Source organism: Rhinolophus sinicus, linkage group LG04 (genome assembly GCF_036562045.2).
Source record: "Rhinolophus sinicus isolate RSC01 linkage group LG04, ASM3656204v1, whole genome shotgun sequence".
Taxonomy (NCBI): domain Eukaryota; kingdom Metazoa; phylum Chordata; class Mammalia; order Chiroptera; family Rhinolophidae; genus Rhinolophus; species Rhinolophus sinicus.
Window position 1 is genome coordinate 8,556,253 of NC_133754.1, and position 19,828 is coordinate 8,576,080.

At 43.4% G+C, this 19,828-nt stretch overlaps 1 protein-coding gene across 1 annotated transcript in view; it reads left to right on the forward strand.

Moving 5' to 3' along the window:
• VWA8 (von Willebrand factor A domain containing 8) overlaps positions 1–19,328 on the forward strand; it is a 299,153-nt gene extending 279,825 nt beyond the window's left edge. The window contains exons 41-45 of the mRNA XM_074329337.1: positions 103–228; positions 2,365–2,523; positions 15,244–15,342; positions 16,174–16,412; positions 18,491–19,328. Of these exons, the coding sequence (XP_074185438.1) occupies positions 103–228; positions 2,365–2,523; positions 15,244–15,342; positions 16,174–16,412; positions 18,491–18,599 (732 nt within the window). The 3' untranslated portion in view covers positions 18,600–19,328. The remainder of the gene's footprint in view (positions 1–102; positions 229–2,364; positions 2,524–15,243; positions 15,343–16,173; positions 16,413–18,490) is intronic.
• Positions 19,329–19,828: the final 500 nt, after the last annotated feature.

Sequence of the window (19,828 nt, forward strand, 5' to 3'; positions counted from 1 at the left end):
TGAAAAGATCCCGGGTGTGTTTCCTGTTATTCATACACAAAGTGTGTCAGGGACCCTGCAGAACAAATTAAAATAAGGATTTGTGTGTGTGTGTCATTGTAGGCTAAAGGCAAAGAGAGACAGTGGCTAAGACACCAAGCTACCGGGGAACTAGATGACGCCAAGATTATTGAAGGGCTGACTGGAGAGAAAGCCATCTACAAACGCCGGGGTGAGCAGGAGCCACAGGTGAGTACGGATGGAGAACTAGTCACCTCAGATCTGCAGAGTCTGGCCTTCTGTACGGACAACTGCTTTCTTAAGTCCCTGTCCTTGTCAAAGCACAGTAAACCCTGAATATGGCAACCACAGAAAGCATTATACTTAAAAAATTAGAAAAAAACATAGGTATTACATTATTTACTATGTGATTCAAGATCCCAGCGTGAGTCCGGAGACACCAGGCACACTCAAATTGAGTCATTTAAAGAACAGTTAGTAAACAGACTATTTACAAAAGTAAGGGTGGGGTTTAAGAAAGCCAAAAAGAGACTGGGGTATCTCGACAGCAGGGCTCTAACCCCCTCGTCCCTGGCCCCCCAGGTCTGAAAGGGCAGAGGGAGAGAGAAGTTGCTGGAACCTGGAGAAATCAGTGTATGGAGAGGGCTGCCCCATAGGCGCTGTGGCCTTCAGCAGAGGGAGACCCCACCCATGGGCCCAGCAGGGGAGGCCCTGAGGGAACACATATCCCACCCTCGCCCTCTGATTGCTGCCAGTGCCTCCCACCAGCGGCCCCCGCCCGGAAGCCAGCAGCCAAGAGAGAGGCTGATGCCATCCATGCAGACCAGCTCCCTGGACACCGAGCAGGGCAGGGCGCTCTCGGGAGGGGAGACTGAAAGCCCTCAGAGTCTGTGAACCCCCCAGGCTTATGCAAGTGAAAACACTAGAGCAATCCTGGTGGTTTCCTACCGTTCTGTTGCTTTAAAGTTCTGTGTCCGACTGATAACTAAAGAAAATTTTAGAAAATGAGGTATGCTCCCTTAAATAACTCAAATGTGAATGTACGTAAAGTTTCAGACAGCCATAATGCTAAAATATTTATGAAACAGTGGCCAAAAAGTGGCAATAATGTAAACTACTGAGTCTCTTGGGGGGCTGGGGGGCTCTGTAACTTCCTGTATCCCTGAATAGCCAGAATTGCTGAATAGCCCGTGAGAGCTGGTGGGGCGGTGCCTGGTAGGGAGGGGGAGTCACTTACTCCATTTAATGTCTATTCAGAGAGGACCTGTGGTAATTTGGGGTGTTCTGACTTCTGTGTCATTGGTATGAGTCAACAAGTACTTTCTTTACTGACTCATTGTGGTTGACAAATGTGTTTAGATACATCTGAAATTGTGAGTCGTCAGGGAGACATGTGGCACTGTTCTTAATTTAGGCAGACTCCACAAGTTTTTAAGAAATATATTGAACTGGTCTCAAACCATTGCACTAATAATACCCACAGTATTTTCTTGATATTACTCACTGCACATTAGTTTTCATACATGTCAGCAAGTATATAATAACAGAATAGCCTGGAATTTTTCTTCTTCCTTTTTTCCTGTAAGTACACTGACAAATGGACTTTGTTTTTGATTCTGCAAACTGGCAGGCATGAGTCCAAAATCAAACTGAAACTCAACGAGAGTTTCACATTTTAATTGACACTTGTTGCTAAACAGCAGTTAACCGCTACTTGTATGCCTTTAACTGCCAAGAAAAGTAAAGAGAAGTAGTAATTCAGTGACTGGAAGGAAGAGAAAACTGAAAGCTAACTAAAGACAGAAGATACTGAGGAAATATTTTCCTTCAGTTCTTTGCCAACCCCCCCTCCCACCCCACCCCCGCCTTCTCACAGAACCTTGTTTTAGGAATTTGGCATTTCTTGTGGACTCTGTAGAAAAATGATTTTCAGTCACTGCACAACAGGTATAGGTAAAATTCACGTGTGCTTCCAAAATAACTCAGCCTGGCTAAAGTAACTGACTCCGAGGCAGGACATGAAACATGACACGTTGGGGTTTACAACTTTCCAGATTATTATTTTTAAGATGGCATCAGCCTCAGTAAGGCAGTTTTAGTAGACTAGGTTGGGTCTTAAAAGGACCACCTTCCGGAGGGAACTCTTTCCCATATGGTGCCGCCTACCAGCATAAGTCTGAAATTCTATTTACTGAAATATAGTCCACAGACACCTTTCCACCTGCCAGGCGGCCTCGTACAGCCCCGCGCCTCCACTTACCTGCCTGCCTCGTGCTGGCACTGCGGGGCCGTGTGCGACCCCCAGAATGGCAGCCACGGAGGGCTTAATGGTTCACAAGATGCCTCTGTTGTTCGCTCCCTCAGCTGGGCAGCCCCCAACAGAAGCCCAAGCGCCTGCGTCTGGTGGTGGATGTGTCCGGCAGCATGTACCGCTTCAACGGGGTGGATGGCCGGCTGGAACGCTCCATGCAGGCCGTGTGCATGGTCATGGAAGCCTTCGAGAACTATGAAGAGAAGTTCAAGGTAAAGCATGGATTGAGGCTGCTGACAGCACCACTGACCACATCTGCCCCAGAGTCGGCTCCAGGTTAGGGCTGGATGATGGGTAGGTGGGTGCAGGTTCTGGCCAGAGCGGGCAGAAGTCTTCACCTTCTCATCAGCTCGTGTATCAGCAAAGAGAAAGGGCGCCCCCGCTTTTCTCTGCTCTAACAATCAGAAGTTGTGTGATGTTAGCCATAATGTTTGGGGAGGAAAAAGAAGAAACAGGCACTTAGAAACTTAGAAGCACCACCGGTCTCTGCTCCGGACTTCTCAGGGCCATCGTCCTCGTCCCAACGCCCGCCACCACCACCTCCATTCTTGCCCCATCGCCAGCCAGGCAGCCTCCCGAGGTCTGAGGACACCCTCAAAGTGTGCTGTTCTCAGCACTGCTCTGCCTTTCCATGGAGGCGAGCGAGAATTACACAGTAATAGACGGCTCCCCAGCCGACAGTGAAGATGGCAGCCCTGGGAGAAATGCAGCCACCACTGAAACGATTTCCGTTCTGCTCTCACTTTGCTCTGCATCCTCCTTCAGAGGTCTGAGCGGGGAGAAGGTGGCCCCTGTCACTGTGTGATGGCCTGAGGTCAGCCCATCGATCTGCTCTGAGCCATAGAGAGTGCCTGCACGCCTGGCCCTTTCCAGAACAAATACCCTTGAATACAGCCACATACTGTGCAATTATTGTCGGAGGTTGAGTTGAAAGAAATGGCATGTGTGCAGACATGTGTGAAGGGTACGCAGTCTGTCCATAGATATTCGAGGTTGTACTCCAGGTCACGCGCGTCCTTCAGAAACAGGCGAGGTTAGACCATCACTCGGCTTGAGACCCACCTACACTTCAGGGCCCCGTCCTGAGTCCTGCCTGTGCGTTACCATGGATATAGCAAGAAACAGCTGAAACCCATCACCTCATTTACTTCAGGCCCATTTGTGATGTCTGAGTCCCCCCGGGTCCCTTGTATGATGCTCTGCATGAGATTCCTTTTCGAATTAAATGGTAGGAAAAAGGCAGCTTTAGTCAGTGAATGCTGTGGCTGCCAGGCTGTACACAAATGCCGGACGTAAATGCAAACAGGACGCGGACTAGCACGGGAGAGTAGCTGCGTTTCCCTTAAAGAACTGGAATGTGTTTCCCCTCATGATTAGTGAAAACTATGGAACACTTTAAGATTCCCACTTGGTTTTCGTTGCCAGGAAGCTTGGAGCTGAAATTAAAGACCAGCCATGACAACTTTGTTATGTCTTACAGTTACAGCCTAGGGTTCAGCTTTTCCCTTCCCTTGACCTTCCTTCCCTTCCCATAGAAGTTTTTCTTGATTGTTAAGTTTTATTTTTTCATGTTTTATGGGTTTATGGAAAATGTTCATTCTAAAATATTTTAGATTCTTTCTAGTATCAAATGGAGTATAATTCTTAAATCACATGGGCCACTGAGAACAAGTGGATGGTGAGACATTGTATCAGCATAAATTCCACCTCATGTGTTAAAACTTTTGGGTTCTGCTAACACTTGGATCGGCACACCCAACCTCTTTTATGGATCTTGAAAGTCAGTGTTCTCAGCCTCCTTGGAGTTACATAGAGATTTTAATCCATTATAGACTACAACAAACATAAAATTGGCATCCTCATTATCTAGAATAAAATTTCCAGGTAGAAAGAGGATTTCTATACCTTTGAGAGCAGAACTGCTCTGACATGTGAAACCAGTTCTTGTAGGTTTTTGGAAAGATTGATTAGGCGTTAAGCAAGAGATTGGTTGACACAGCTCCCCTGGACTGAGTAAAGGACTAGAGGAAGGGCGGGAAGTGACAAAGCTAACAGGGAGCCGTTCCTACAGCCTGCTGGTAGGTGGGTAGGTGGTGTGATGATCACAGAGCATGTGGAATATTTCATTACGTCTCACGTAGCAGACTGTGTAGAGAGATCCATATGTGTCCAACTCTCACTATTAAAAGTCTGTAATCCGGAAGAACTATAAGTGAAATTGAACATGTCAGACAAAAAGGAAACAACGTCAAGGAAGTGAGCATTCTACAAGGTGTTGTTTTGTTCTGTTTCTAATTGACAATTACAAACCAAATGATTGCCATCGGAGGTGCTGGATATCTATAAAATTACAAACAATCATTGAGCGCGTGCTAGGTATAGAGTTCCCTGCTGAGTCTCTGCAGTCGTCACAACAGTGTAAAGAATTTCCTCAGTCTTTATAAGTAAAACCACAGATACATTGAGAATCACAGTAATATATGATGACAAATTGAGTCATATATTTGTAGCAAGAAATTATAGCAAGACACCAAGAAAAAAAACAAACTTTTTCAGGACTTGAAGTCGCCTTATCATTTTTTTGGTTTTTTTATGCTATTAGGTTTTGAACGAACAGTACTTTCATGGTTCTGGTTTTGTGCATTTTCTTGTATAAACATACTCCTCACATTCACTACAGTTCCTTTAGAACTTTTTTTGAAGAGCGTAGAAAGTCTTATGAAACCAGTGCATTAAAATCTTTCTCACAAAAGGAAACACCTTAAGACTTCACAAAACAAGCTCTTTGAGGAAAAGTGGTTCTGAGGCGAGTGTCTAGAGGGGTGGGGGAAGGGAAGGACAGGGAAGGCAGACCTTCGTCCAGTTCCTGCACATTCCTCGTCGTGTCCATGGACTTCAGAACTGGGGTCACCTCACAGGTCATTTACACCAGTTTCCTCATTCCTCAGACAGGAAGCCGAGACCCAGAAACATGAAGGACTTTCCCCAAAGCTGGAAGGCTAGTTGGAGACAGAGTAGGGTGGAGCCGGGACTCTTCTGTTCGTTTGTGTTCACCCATTTTGTTATTTTGTTTTGTTTTTAAACTTTCTTCTTTATTTCCCAACTTTTTATTTTGAAAAAATTTAAACCTACAAAAAAGTTGAAAAAAGAGTAAAGTGAACACCCATAGGCCTTCACTTCAATTTGTCAATTGTTAATATTTTTCCTCATTTGCTTTATGTTTCTCTCTAAATACATACTCTTCCCCCTGCCACCCAAATCATTTGGGGGGAAAAATTATAAACACTGTAATGCTTTACCTCTAAATACTTTGTTAGGCTTCTCCTGAGAGTGAGGGCATTCTCTAACACAACCTCAAAATCATGATCACATCTAAGAAAATTATCAGTTATTTCATAATATCTTCTAATATCTAACCCCAATTCACTTTTCCCAACTCAATTTTCTAATTGCCCCACCTCTGCCCCCCGATCCAGGGTCCAGTCAAAAATACCTTATTTTTTGTTGTAATGTCTCGTTAGCCCTTTTAATCTGAGCAGCCATCACCCCTACCACTACTATTTTTGCTTTTCGTGATGGTCAGTCTCTTGAGAGTCAAGAACAGTTGTTTGCAGAATGTCCTTTTTTCTGGATTTGTCCAGCTGTTTTCTCATGGTGCCGTTTACCCTGTCCCATTAGCTCCTCTATCGCCAGAACTCCCAGGCTTGCCCCCCACGCTGGAGACGTTGTATAATCTTCCCACGACCCCTGCCAACATGTCGAAGACTCTGAGTGGCCACAGGACAGGCCACCCAGTCTCTGCAGGGGTAGTCCAGGCCCCCTTTGTAGAGGGTGGGAAGGAGGTGGGATGGAACCCACTTACATTCTATGAGAACTTTTTGTTATATTGAATGTTTGGGGGGATAGGTAATGGGTGCACAGAGTACAAAACATAAAAGGTAAAGAGAGTAAGAGTGATGCATAAGCCTCTGCTTCCCTCTCTCTCAGCTCCCAGTTCCCATCTCCAGTGGTAACCATGTTAGTGGATTAGTTTTTGTACCTTCTCAGAGATGTTTGATGCATATACATCAAGTGGCAGCATACCGTTTACTCTGTTCTGTGTCTACACTCTATGATCATAGTCAACTCATGTAATCGCTCCGAACTTTCATCTTCCCATTTGTGAAAGAAGCGTAAGGCCTAGGACTAACTAATGAAAGTATGGGATTTCCTCAGCATGAGGAAGTGATGCATGAGCAAATGACAGTTTAAGGAGCTCCTGGTGACAAATTTATGTTCTGTAGCCCACGATGGCATCACATGTGACGTCTTTAGGAATGCAGCAGTGTGCTCTGAGACTGCCCAGTCCCGCCAGTTCCAGGCAGTTCTAAATGTCATCTTCCTGCCGTTATCCCTCCATTGTAAAGATGTCTAGTTGGTATTTGCTTTAAAACCTTCAGAAGCCACCATCTTCATCCAGTGATCTGGACTCTTCCACGATCCCCCTCTCTAGGCATCTGCTTCGTGTTTTCTTTGGCTGGGGCTCAGCTCCTGAGTTCTGGGTCATTACAGCCCAAGACGCTCATTACGAGACAGCATCCACTTCTTCTCCACCTTAGCATAGCCCATGCCAAACCACGGGGACCCTTGAGCAAGAGCTACTGAGAAGGAAAGGGAATTCTGTGGCAGGACACATGTCAAAGCCATCTGGAGTTTTCGAAGTGACTCATAATTGTTCTACCAACTGAGTTAATTCTCAGCAACAGCACTTACTATAGGTCACTCAAGACGGGAGCAACGTTATTTGCAAATAATCAGCATAAACTCCTCTGATCTTATAATTAGCAGAATTGAATGTCCACATAGTGCTTAAACACTAAGTGAGAAGTGGAAAGAATGGTATCGGTTTGTGAGCCATTTTATTTCAGTCAGGAAGCACTTTTTTACCTTTATCTTCATTCCGGTTCAGGCCTTGTGATTTCTCCGAGCTCCTGGGCATGTTTCGCGACAACCTGAAGGTAGACCTCCTTTCTAAAAGCTCTTTATGCCTAATTTTTTTTCTTCAAAGTACTCAATAACACCAAAAGTTAGGTGACTACTTCTCCACCGAGCACTCACATAGTGACACCAGAAAACAGACAGACTTATTCAGTTATTGAGAAGTTGGACTTTGGGGAGAAAAAAAGTACTCAAATTTGTTGTTTCTATGGAGACATACAAACCGTATTCTAAGGCCATGGTTTCCTAGCAGTGTGACAAAGAACCTTTGAAGGGTGGCAGAGGGCAAGGGTGAGTGGACAGCACTTTTATCCCTCCCCCCATCCCCAGTTCAGCCCAAACAATCCCACTTGTATTGACATTGTACAATGTTTCAACATTGCAACTTTGGTGCAATATTTCATACGGAGAAAGAGTTCCGCTGCTTAAAAATTTTAAAGAGATGGGAAACCGCTATTTTCGGGCCGATACTGGATTGTTATTTCTTACAGACTCAAAAGAAAAGGGCTTTCTTTTTGGAAAAGGATTTGAGTCTTCAGTTAGATTTATATGAGTCACTCCTTTGACAGGAGAATACAAGTCACAGGTATCGCTGTGACGAGAGGAAGCAGGCTTTTTCACCCCATTTCATGGGTGTCCCGTTGAATTTTCATAGAGCCTTGGGGGCAGGAATGATCTTGGAAGTTATGTTCACCAACCTCATTGTTTTACAGATGAGAAAATCAAGATCCAGAGAGGTTAAATGCTTCTCCCAAGGTCACACAGCTGGACTATAAAAAGCCAGGACTTCTGATTCTCACTGCAGGGCCCTTTCCTAGTTGATGTTTTATCCTTGTTTCTTGCAGCCATATTTATTCCTGCCTAATCAGTGTTTTTACAAAGCTGTAATTCAGGAGTTGTGCCATTTACAAAAAGTACTCTATCATCTCCTCCCCTTAGTGCTTCGTCATCCCAAGGAGCTATAATAAGCCTGCTGTTCTCAAAGACACCTTGGTCAGAAAGGCAGGGTTAAGTCCCAGAAGGATGTGGAAACATAGGACTCACAAACCAATACCTGCTGGGAAAATTCCTTTGATCAGAAACTTAGTTCTTTTAGTGTCTTTTCCCGATGCCTCAGGACTAGTCCACACATTTAGAAATGGAAACCAGTCATCCTGTCAGGCTCAGGCTTTGAATGAATTCTTACTGCTACATGGAGATAGGACCAAAGAAGGGTGTACAGACTTCTCTGAGTCCAGAGTTCAACAAGAATTCAGAATTGACTCAGTCGTTGATGTGAAAGTGTTGGCCGAGCCAACCATTCAAAAAGCTTAAGGAGAGCTTGGGCAGGGGAGGGTTTGGGAGTGGTTGTTTCTCTGTAATAAAAACACTGGACTTAGAGTCAGAGCCCCTGGGTTTGGCTGCCACCTCTGACAACAGTAGATTCTCTGACCTTAAGAAAATCTGCTACTCTTAGAGCATCAATTTCTTCATTTGTGAAACGAGGTTAATAACACCCACCCCAAAGGTGGTGGAGAGAATCAAAATAAGATAAGATCTATAGAAGCCCTTCGTACATTATACAGAACTGTGCAAACGTTGACATTATACTCATTAAATGTATGGTCCTTTCTTTCACCAACCCTATGTAAACCAGACATTGTCCCTATTTGTCAGAGAGGTTAAGTGATTTACAAACATAATATTAGAGGTCATCTGAACCAGCATGATTTACAAGGTAGAAACAAGGTTTGGAAAGGCTCAGTGACTTGCCCTAGGTCAAAAAGCTTGTTAACGTCAGAGCTAAGTCTAGAATCCTGGCCTTCGGGACGTTATTCTGTTCACATTGGCTTCCGCGATATGAAGAAAGGTCAGCTAGCTAATACTGTAGGTGATTGGCTAACTAACACTGTAGGGTTCCGTTGGCACCTCTCTTGACCTTTTAAAACACATATTTATCTTCTAGTCCTTTGCTGCCCACTGTCAGTAGCGCCATCTTAGAATGGTATACTTGGATTTCTAGAAGGAGGTTAGAATTTCACTCACTGTTAGTCTTCAGAAATAGCCTCAGATGATTGTCACACCCACTTATAATGTGGATGCCTAACACAGCACAGCCTCTCCTAACGTTAGCAGATGGTTATCCTTCCTAATAGACATTTAAACATAAATCTTACTCATAAAAAATACCGAGAGCTCTTTGTTCTAAGCAGAGCTTTCTTTGCAGTCTTTTGTATTATAAATCATCCTTATTTGATGACAAATCTTTGTGTTTTGGACTGAAACCCAGCATTGTTTTTGTTTGTAATACCTTTCTCTAAATGAATGAGATTTTCAAATGAAAGTATAGCAAAAGGCCATTTACACAAGTTTCTAAAGCAAAGCAGTATTAATATTGGTCTTCTCTGATTGAGGTTTTTCATTACTACTGTGGTTTGCTATTTAGTTGGATACTAAATGGAAGACTCCACAAGGATTTCAGGGATGCTCTGAAAAGTGCAGAAATCGTGATCATAAAAATTTTGAGCTACTCAGAATAAGCTGTAATGTACGTGTTATGTGTCTGTTGGTGACAGTGAGGTCCCTGTTTAGTGATGTCTGTGATTTCTCCGGGAAGCATGTTGTAGACCCAGTCAAGTCTGATTTGACAGTGGTCATGGCAGAACCAAAGTGGCTCAATGGCAGAATCAGGAGGTAGAGAACGGAAGTGAGTTTATATACTTTCCCCTTTAACCCAGACAGTTTTGAGGATTAGAAAATTACTGTCTGTAAACCATGTTGGGGTCCTTGGATGGCAGATGCTAGATAATTATGACATAAGAAGTATTGTTTTCAATGAAAGCTTAACATGATCTACAGTAACACCAGAGAATGTCCCTCGTTTGGATGTACTCTAGATTCCTCTCAAGTATTTTATTTATTTTGGGCACAGAATATTCCCCAAGCCCATCTGAAAGATGAGAACCAGAGCCTGCAAACCATTTAATAAGCCCGGTCCTATCCCTTGGGTGTGTCTTCTCGGCCATTGCAGTAGACGAAGGCAGATTCTTCTGCAAATAACATTTTCCTTACCACAAAGAAAGAAGGAAGGGGGGAAAGGAGGGAAAAAAGAAAGAAGAAGAAGGAGGGAGGGAAGAAGAAAGGGAGATCTGCAACCCATCTATCTTTATCTCATTTGCCTGAAAAAGTACAGGATATAGATAGATGATAGATAGATAGATAGATAGATAGATAGATAGATAGATAGATAGATAGATAGACAGACAGACAGACAGGCAGATGATAGATAGATAACAGATAAGTGAAATTAGAGATGGATAGTTGCTGAAACATTTCTGAAGGACCCAATCAGCCAGTATCTGTTAAAGAGCATCCAGCAACTCATTGGCCTGCCATTTGTTTAATCATTAACTGCTAACTATTTTCCTTGCAGTGACTGGTTATGACAACCCTGTGAGCAAACCACATGGTCAAATATTTATTTCTATAGTCTCACCCATGGTCATCTGATTAGTAAGAAGTTTAACCTTCAGTTAAAAGGGAGGAAACGATCTAATACATTTTTAGCCCTCTTACCTCAGCCAAGTAAGAGAAACCTCCTTCTGTTGCAAGGAGCTGATTTTATCCCGTCGTGTAAGAGCCTGTTTAACAGATTACTTCACCAGCCCCGTCATGAAAGCAGCCTGCCTGGCACCTCCGCGGGAGGACGTTGTTCTTGGCTTCACACAGCCTCTGCTGTGACCACTGTCAGATCGGACTTGACGGAGCTTGACTTCTCCTCCACCTCCACGCCAGCGCCAGCACTGAGCGCCTGTAGTTGTCCACTGTTGGAGCTAAACAGCTTTTTAGTTTCAAATTTTGTTCCCTTTTCGATACATTGATAGCCAACTAAGGATTTTTTTTTTCATAAACGGAATCTGTTTCATCCTAGGAAAGCATTTATTGTGAAGCTTGTTTAATGTGTTGGTAAATTTCCCTCACAATTATTTTATATAATCCCTTGTATTTAAAAAGAAAAAAATCCTTAAAACCAGGCCTAGAATAAGCTCCCAGTCCCCGGCCCAAGGCTCTACTCTGACCCTCCTCTGACCGTGCCTCTCCCATGAGATGACGAGTCTATGGGACCCAGGGAGCCTGCCCACTGAGAATCCATTTCTAGATCACACTCCTGGCTCCTCGGTCCCCGGCTGTCCTGCCCAGATGACCCCAAGCCCGCTTCCAGGGCCTGAGTGGAGCTCTGGCATCTCCGCCTAGGCCCACCTTCCCAGGGCAGACTGGCCAATGGCACGAGCAGCCAGGTGTGAGGGATGCCACAGGGCAACGAATGGAGGGCTATGATGGTGCGGAACAGCTGTAGAAAGAAGAAGTGACGGGCTGTAAGCCGGCGGCCCCTGCTGCCCTCACTGCCGTGTTCTTTCAGAGAACTTCAAGGACTCCACGTATCTAAAATTTGACCTTGGTTCTCCAGGTGATTATGATTTTCTTTTTTATCCAAGTAGGAGGACAGAACATTTTTTATTTAACAATTTGTAGCCTGATTTATAGCTTTTAAATATTCAGGCATCCTATATGGACTTTTGTTTGTACACTTGTCTCTTCCAATTAGGTACTTGTCTCTGTCGATTCCCATTGTCTCTGCCTTCCTTGGGTCTCAGAAAAAGGAGTGTCCTCCTTCCTTGTCCAAACTAGACCCTCTGCCCGTGACGCTGGTCTCCTTCGCCACTCACTGCCTCTGTTCTGCCGCCCGTAAAATGTAGACACCTGTCCAACAGCTGTCCTAGTTCTCCTTTTTATACAACAACTTGTAGCTAAGATTGTTCCCCAAAGGTCACCATTGATTCTGATGCCCAGAGGTCATTAGTCATCGTTCTCCTTGGTGGTCATGGTTAGTGTAACTCAACACAAACCCTACACAGTGGTTGGTTCCCTGGGCTGCCCTGGTTATCTTGCTTCCCTGTCCCCTGTCTTCACTCAGCTCTGTGTCTTTCTTCCACTCCACCAAGGTTCTCTGGAGGGGTCCACTGCTCTTCTCTATGAATTCACCCTTAGCAGTTGTGTGTCCCTTTCCTGGGGATGACAGCCACATCTCTGACTACGTGAAATATATTTCTTCTCTGATGCCTCCCCAAATGCACAACGTCATGTCTAAAATGAGGAACTCATCTTCCTCAAATAAGCAGATTGCCTTCTGACTTCCAAGTTTTGCATAAAAATTATTTCAACAGGAATTTTTCTACTATTCACTTTATTATTTTTTTTTTAATTAGTTTCAGGTGCACAAGACAAAGCAAAACTTAGACGTTTATCATTTATATCCCTCACACTGTGTGAACCCACCTCCCCCCATCCACTATCCCTCTGTACGTTCCCAAAACCGCTCACCTTCCCCTTATCCCCACCCCCCCGCCCCTCTAGCAACCCTCTGTTTTTCCTCCATGTTTCCAAAACTGTTTCTGATTAGTTCATTCACTTATTCTTTTCTTTAGATTCCGCATATAAGTGAGATCATATGGTATTTGTCTTTCTCTTTCTGACTTATTTCACTTAACATAATGTTCTCTAGGTCCATCCATGTTGTTGCAAATGGTAAGATTTCTTTCTTCTTTATGGCTGCGTAATACTCCATTGTATAAATGTACCACAGTTTCTTAATCCAGTCATCTACTGATGGGCATTTCGGTTGTTTCCAGGTCTTGGCTATTGTATATAGTGCTGCAATAAACATAGGAGTGCATAAAGATTTTTGAATTGGAGTTTTGGATTTCTCCGGGTAGATACCTAGGAGTGGGATTGCTGGATCATAAGGTAGTTCCATTTTCAGATTTTTGAGATATCTCCAAACTGTTTTCCATAGTGGCTGCACCAATCTGCATTCCCACCAACAGTGCACCAGCGTTCCCTTTTCTCCGCATCCACGCCAGCACTTGTTGTTTGTTGATTTATTGATGATAGCCATCCTGACTGGGGTGAGGTCTACTATTCACTTTAAACACAATGGTTTCAGTTATATTATGGGTTGTTTCTTGTCAGCTAGCTTGGACTAATCACCATTTATCACATGATTGCTGGGGGAAAAATACATTCCAACTTCCAAACAGCTGATTTATAAAAGAGTGTAGCCCACATGGGGAAAGAAAGCTTCCTGTTGCCCCAACTTGACTGCAAAGCATCTGTGTGATAGACTCATGGATTCTAAAATTCAAAGATGAATAAGATATGGTCTTGCCTTCAAAGAACTCACCAGTTAAAAAGGGAGACACAAAAAGAGATAATTGCATTCCCCCACACCTCCTACAGTAGCATGTTGCACACAGTAGGTATTCAAAAGACAGCTGTTGACTGGTAGTCAGTGGGGAATAGATGGCAGTGATCCCTAAGCATTTTGTACCATACTGCTACAAGTACCCCCCAAACTCTTTTGCCCCAGACCCATACTCGGAATTTCCTTAGCAGATGCCCCAATTACACAGATTCCCTGCGGTCTGTTCTAACCTTCATATCAGCATGACAGAAGTTCTTAGAGGGAGGTGGGAGAGGAGACAGGAATTTGGGGCATCTGCTAAGGAAATTCTGTTGGAGTGAACCACAGCTGTTGGAGGGGACCACCTGGTCCAATTATAGGTTGCTCCAGGCCTCAAATTTCTTTCCAGAGTCTGTAAAAGAACTGTACCTCACTCTTAGTTCTAGTTCTTTCTCAACAGACAGGACTTTGTCATGGACTTTGTCAGACAGAAAATTTTAAAGTTATTTTGTAAATTGAAAAATATATGTCATACACTATTAAATAGAAAATCAGATTATAAAATTGCATGAGCAACGTTATCCATTTTCGTTAAAAATTTGGTTGCCATAGGTATGTACATGTGTGAATGTGCAACCTCTTACACGTGCAGGGAAAGGCAATAAAAGCCTAGGAACTTATACAACAAAACATTAACACAGGTTATCTTTAAGTAATGGGATTATGGATAATTTTTACTTTTTGTGTGTGCTTTTCTGTCATTCATCCAGTGAATATATTTCACTTTTGTGTTCAGAAAAAAAATGCATATGTATTAGTTTTCTATTTCTGCATGAGGAATGACCGCAAACATAGCAGCTTAAAGCAAGACCCATTTATTAACTAACAGTTCTGTAGGTTAGCAGCCCCGGCACGTTCTGCTGTATTCTCTGTTTTGGGTCTCATTAGGCTGAAATCAGGGTGTTAGCCAGGCTGGCCTCTTACCCGGGCTCTGGGGAATAATTTGCTTCCAAGACCATTTATATTGTTGGCAAGATTCAGTCCCCTGTGGTTGCAGGACTGAGGACCCTGTTTCCTTGCCGGCTCTCAACCAGGGTTGCTCGTAGGTGCCACTGTCGGGGGCCTGGTCCCATGGTCCCCTCCATCTCAGCCACAGATCACTCCCACATGTCAGAACCTGCTGTGCTTCACATCTCTGTCTTCCCCGTCTACTACCAGCCAGAAAAACACTCTGTGCATTTAAAGGGCTCTGTGATTAGGTTAGGCCCACCTAGGTCATCTCCCGTTTGATTATCTCAAAGTCAACTGATTAGTAACCTTAATTACATCTGCAAAATCCCTTTTGCCACATAAACATAACATATTATGAGTGACATCACAGGTCCTGCCCACACTAAGGGGAGAGGATTAGAGTTCTGCCTGCCACTGTGTGTGTGTGTGTGTGTGTGTGTGTGTGATTTTTTTAACTCTCCCCTTAAGAATAAGCATTCTCAGTAGCCCCTCATCAGCTTGTCTGCCTCCCCCTGGCGAGCAAAGATCACACAAGAGGAAGGACCAGAAGTGAAGGGGCCTGGAATTTGTTTGTCTTTGTTGATAAACACACATCCGTCTGTCCACACAGCTCTATGGTCACATGTTGAGCAATTCTGGATAATGACAGACCTCATGGGGGCCGATAGGGCCAATGACAATTCTGTGGGGGACAGAGGCTTCTAACTCCGGTTCTGTCGCCTAGTATGACATCGTTGGACACTCTGGAGATGATTACAACATTGGCCTCGTTCCAATTAACAAGATCCCCAAGGACAATAAGCAAAGACTGGACGTTCTGAAGGTAAATAATCCCGTCACCTCTGTGTTGTGAACACCTCCACCAGACTAGGCCAAGTGTCTTTGGTCACTGAAAAGATTCGCTGAAGAAGCAGCGGATACAGGAAACAAAAGACTTCCTGCTTCACAAACATTCAAGCATTAAACTGAGAAAATACTTGCACCTGAAATCCTGGTCTCTACCATACAAAATTAAACTTTGTTCCTTATCTTTTTAGGGTACTCAGTATTGTATCGGGATTCTACAACCTGGGTCCCCTCCTGTGTCCTATACAATTCTTCCCAGACCCTAGCTATTTCAGTAGAAATAGCTAACTCTTTAACCCCAATTTTATGTGTTTCTTAGTATTTTTTAATGACAGACTCAATTTCGTGTACTTAGATCTACAATAAAAACACACGCCATGATTTTAATGTCAATTCTTCTCTATTGCTGTTGATGTAAGTATAGTGTTTAGTGTTGTAACTTTGTTTAGGAAAACCCAACCCATTCCTTATTTTTCTCCTGTGTCATCTTCATCCTCTGGTGTGATGCCAAGTTTTTAATATTTTCTTACATTTTCTCACTTTAAATGGCTGTGAGTGTCAAAAGTAAGTGCCAACTGGGATAGTTTGGGAACATTTCCCGTTTCCAACAAAAGTCTTAACCACATACAAATGTCACTGTGTACTGTTGTCACTCTAAGGTGCCAGTGAAATAGAACTCACTCAGAGACTTCTTATCCCTGTGTACTGTTTGCTACTGGTGCATTCTCCCAGCCAATAGAAAAACCGTCACATTTGTTAAGAAATAAGTTTCTCACCCGTGGCTTTTGTGCACCATCTCTTACCCCAGACAATGCATGCCCACTCGCAGTTCTGCATGAGTGGTGACCATACGTTAGACGGGACAAAACACGCCATCCAGGAAATCGTCAAGGAAGAAGCTGATGAGTATTTCGTCATCGTCTTGAGTGATGCAAACCTGTCACGATATGGAATACATCCTGCCAAGTTGGCCCAAATCCTGACAAGCAACCCTCAAGTAAATGCTTTTGCCATTTTTATTGGATCGCTAGGTGATCAAGCAACCAGGTAAGTGTCATCTCAGGATATAGCAAAGGGTGGGTATCGGGATACTTGAGGTCCTGATGCACTCCCTGTCATGGGCTTAGCATCTTGTGCAGTTGGGGGCTGGATGGAAACAGAAACTAGAATCGCTCCTGTCAAGGAGTTGATAGTCTACTTGAAAGGATGTGACATTCTAGCTCATGTCTGCAGGAGCAGTATTCATTTTATATGAATTATTTTTCAGTTTATATCTAAACCAACCAACCATAAACAGTACAATGATTTGTCCACTAGTAAATTAAACAGCATTTTATATATTCTGCACTTTACATCAGGGTCCCAAGCTTAGTTCTAATCAGTTCATGTTCAAATCATATTCAAAGCAGCAAAAGTCTACTATTTTCCTAGCATAAGGAAAGATATATATAATGTATGTAAACATGCACAAACATGTATAAAATCATATGTAATGTGTCTGTATATTACAGATACACATTTATGTAGACACACATACACACACATGCACGCACACACACACATGTGTATATATCTCCCTCTCACTGGGGAGACAGGGCAGGGGAAACACTAGGAGACAGTGTGAAACAGTGAGATGCTACGTTGACTATACCGAATATTCAATAGAGGGATTTATGGTCAGACAATAAACACCATCCTGAATGATCTGAAATGATAGATCTGGAAACACTTTCGATGACTGAAACACATGAACTTCTCTCTTTTTTGAATTACACACAGAACGAGCTTGTGGTTTTTATCTGCTTAAAATACTTGTAAGAAGCAGAAAACACAAGTGAAAGTCTGTCTCCTCCTAAAACACAAAAGGCCACATACGTTGCTGTTATTCCACATCTTTTACCTGCCGTTCTCTGGCTTAGGGTCCTGTACATAGAGACAAAGAAACGTTTCAGAGTCCTCAGTGCTGCCTTTTTCTCTCTCGGTTCCCATCGTTTTGCTGCGGGATTGCAGAGTACGGTTAAGCACAGACTTAATACCACGAATTACAGCCACTTTATTACCACTGACTCGGCACTTTTCCCAGTTTTGTGTGTTAGTCTTTCCTAGAACTTCAATGTCCTCGATCACCAACCAGGCCTTTTCTACACAGATTTTCTTCAGGACCAGCCCAGTATTAAGCAGACGGCAAGCTCAAAAAGTACTGGTTGAACTGAAATAGCTGTTTTGTCTTTCTAGTGAACAGATCCTGTTTGGATACTTAAGAAAGCAGAGTAATACCCTTGTGGTTTCCTAGGGAAACGGTCCAACTTCCACTGGCAAAAGATACGTTGCGGAATTAGCTGGTCTACCAGGCATGCCAAATGTATGATACTACACAGGATGGTTGACTTTTATTAAATGTCATTCCAAAACCAAACTTTGTTGGCATAGTGAAAGAAGGCGTTCTTTTGGATAGAATCGCGTCTTGCACTTTTATTGCCTTCAAAAATGGCTCTTTGTTCCAAGTGATAAATTAGCATTTTAAAAAAATCATCATAAGCCTGTATAGCCTCAGCATCATCAAAGCAGCCATTGCATACATTCAATTGCATTTCACATTGTGTGTTGGAAAGAGAGAGAGAGAGAGAGAGAGAGAGAGAGAGAGAGAGAGAGAGAGAGAGAGAGAGGAGAGGAAGAGAAGAGAGAAAGAACCATTTGGGGTTTAGCTGGGCAGCTTCTTCAAGGCCTGTTTTCTAAGGTGGGGAAAGGTATTTGGAAGCACAGTATGAGGCCAGTTCATTCGCTGGACCCCAGTGAGCTAATCCCAGATTGGTCACTAGGGCTCTGTTCTGGAAAGAGAACATCAAATCAGGGAATGGCAGTCATAAAAGGGAGAACATTTTTTCTTTTCAAATTTGCTGATTTTCTCACTGAAATGACCTTGCCTTCGAAGGTTCACTTCTTTCAAGGTGCTCTCCTTGTCTTCCAAGCCTTTCCCGGCCTAGTGACAGCCAATTCAGGTGCGGGCAGGGCAAGGGATCCAAAAGTATGAACTTCCATTTGGTTGCAGTAGTTTGTGGGGCAGGACGTGGGAGGAGAGCCCTAATTTGCAATGGTAATTTCCTTTCCCTTTCCATCCCTGGCAGGCTTCAGAGAACTTTACCAGCTGGCCGGTCTTTCATTGCCATGGATACTAAGGACATCCCTCAGATTTTGCAACAGATCTTTACCTCCACCATGTTGTCCAGTGTTTAAGAAGTGCCCTTCAGCTCCCTGGTGACCCGGGATTTGCCATAAGACAAGAATAAAGAAGACTCTGAATGACAGAAGACATCTCCAAGTGAACCCGAGCAATGAGTGGAGGATTCTGGCATTCCTGCCTCTTGCTGCTCTTACTCAGTAATCAGAATTCAGAAAAGCTGCCAGAGGGAGGCTTGTGCATGGAAACATACCACTGTTGATAGGTTTACAAATCATTACAGGAAGCAAGTTGACCTGCATTTTATAAAAGGTCGGGTTACAGGAAGGTGATTGGAGAACTGTGATGCTTAGTTGGTTTCCCAAAACCTGAGGGAGAGAGAATACCTTGCTTTGGCCTTGGCACATCATCGGGTCCCCTGAGATAACAAAAGTGACCCCATCAAACTAAGTCTCTGATGCCACATTCTGACATTAAGATACAAGCCTGTGCAAACTCACCCTTCCTGTCCAATAATTACTTTTATTTTCTCCCCCACTCTGTGTTGCCCAACAAAGATTTGATAGTATTTAATCCTCTGGAAAGTCCTTCTAACAACAGTATTTTATAAATGGTTGGATTTTCTCAATAATTCCATTTTCTTGGCCAAAACCAAAAGGAATCAAAAGACCTTTGGATAGCTTCCTTTCCCACGTGACTTTTAAAAGGCTCTTTAAATAATGAAGAGCAAATGTCCTATTCTCCATGCCGCCGGGAGTGGAAGGATAAAGGATGTCTGGCCTTCAGTTTCCTGTTTCTTCTTTTTCTCCTAGTGCTTCTCAGAAGTTTCACACTACTCCATTTTGGGGTCCAAAACGCAGTGCTCAGAATCACAAATACTTGTGTTTCCACTTAAAGCAAAGTAAAAACAAGGCAGTATGTTTGAACTGAATAACTGGAAATTTCTTTAGCTGTAAAAAAAAAAAAAAAAAAAAAAAAAACCTTTTTTCAAGCCTCATTCTTTTTTCTTGCAAAGTGTGCCTGACTCCCACCCTCTCTTGGGCTGACCTTATGTATCAATAGGCTGTGTCACTTTGTTTAAAATCAAATGCTTCAGCAGAACACAGTCTCTCTCCAGCCATATACTAAAAAGTTCCTCTTCACCACTGATCGCAGAATCAGAAACATTGGGGGCACCAATGTGTGTGTGCCTTCTTACAACAAGTTGGAAAAACCACTCTTGTCAATAATGTTTCCTTCTTCACCCAAGTATAGTAGTGACATTGCGCAGATCCTTTTAATTTTA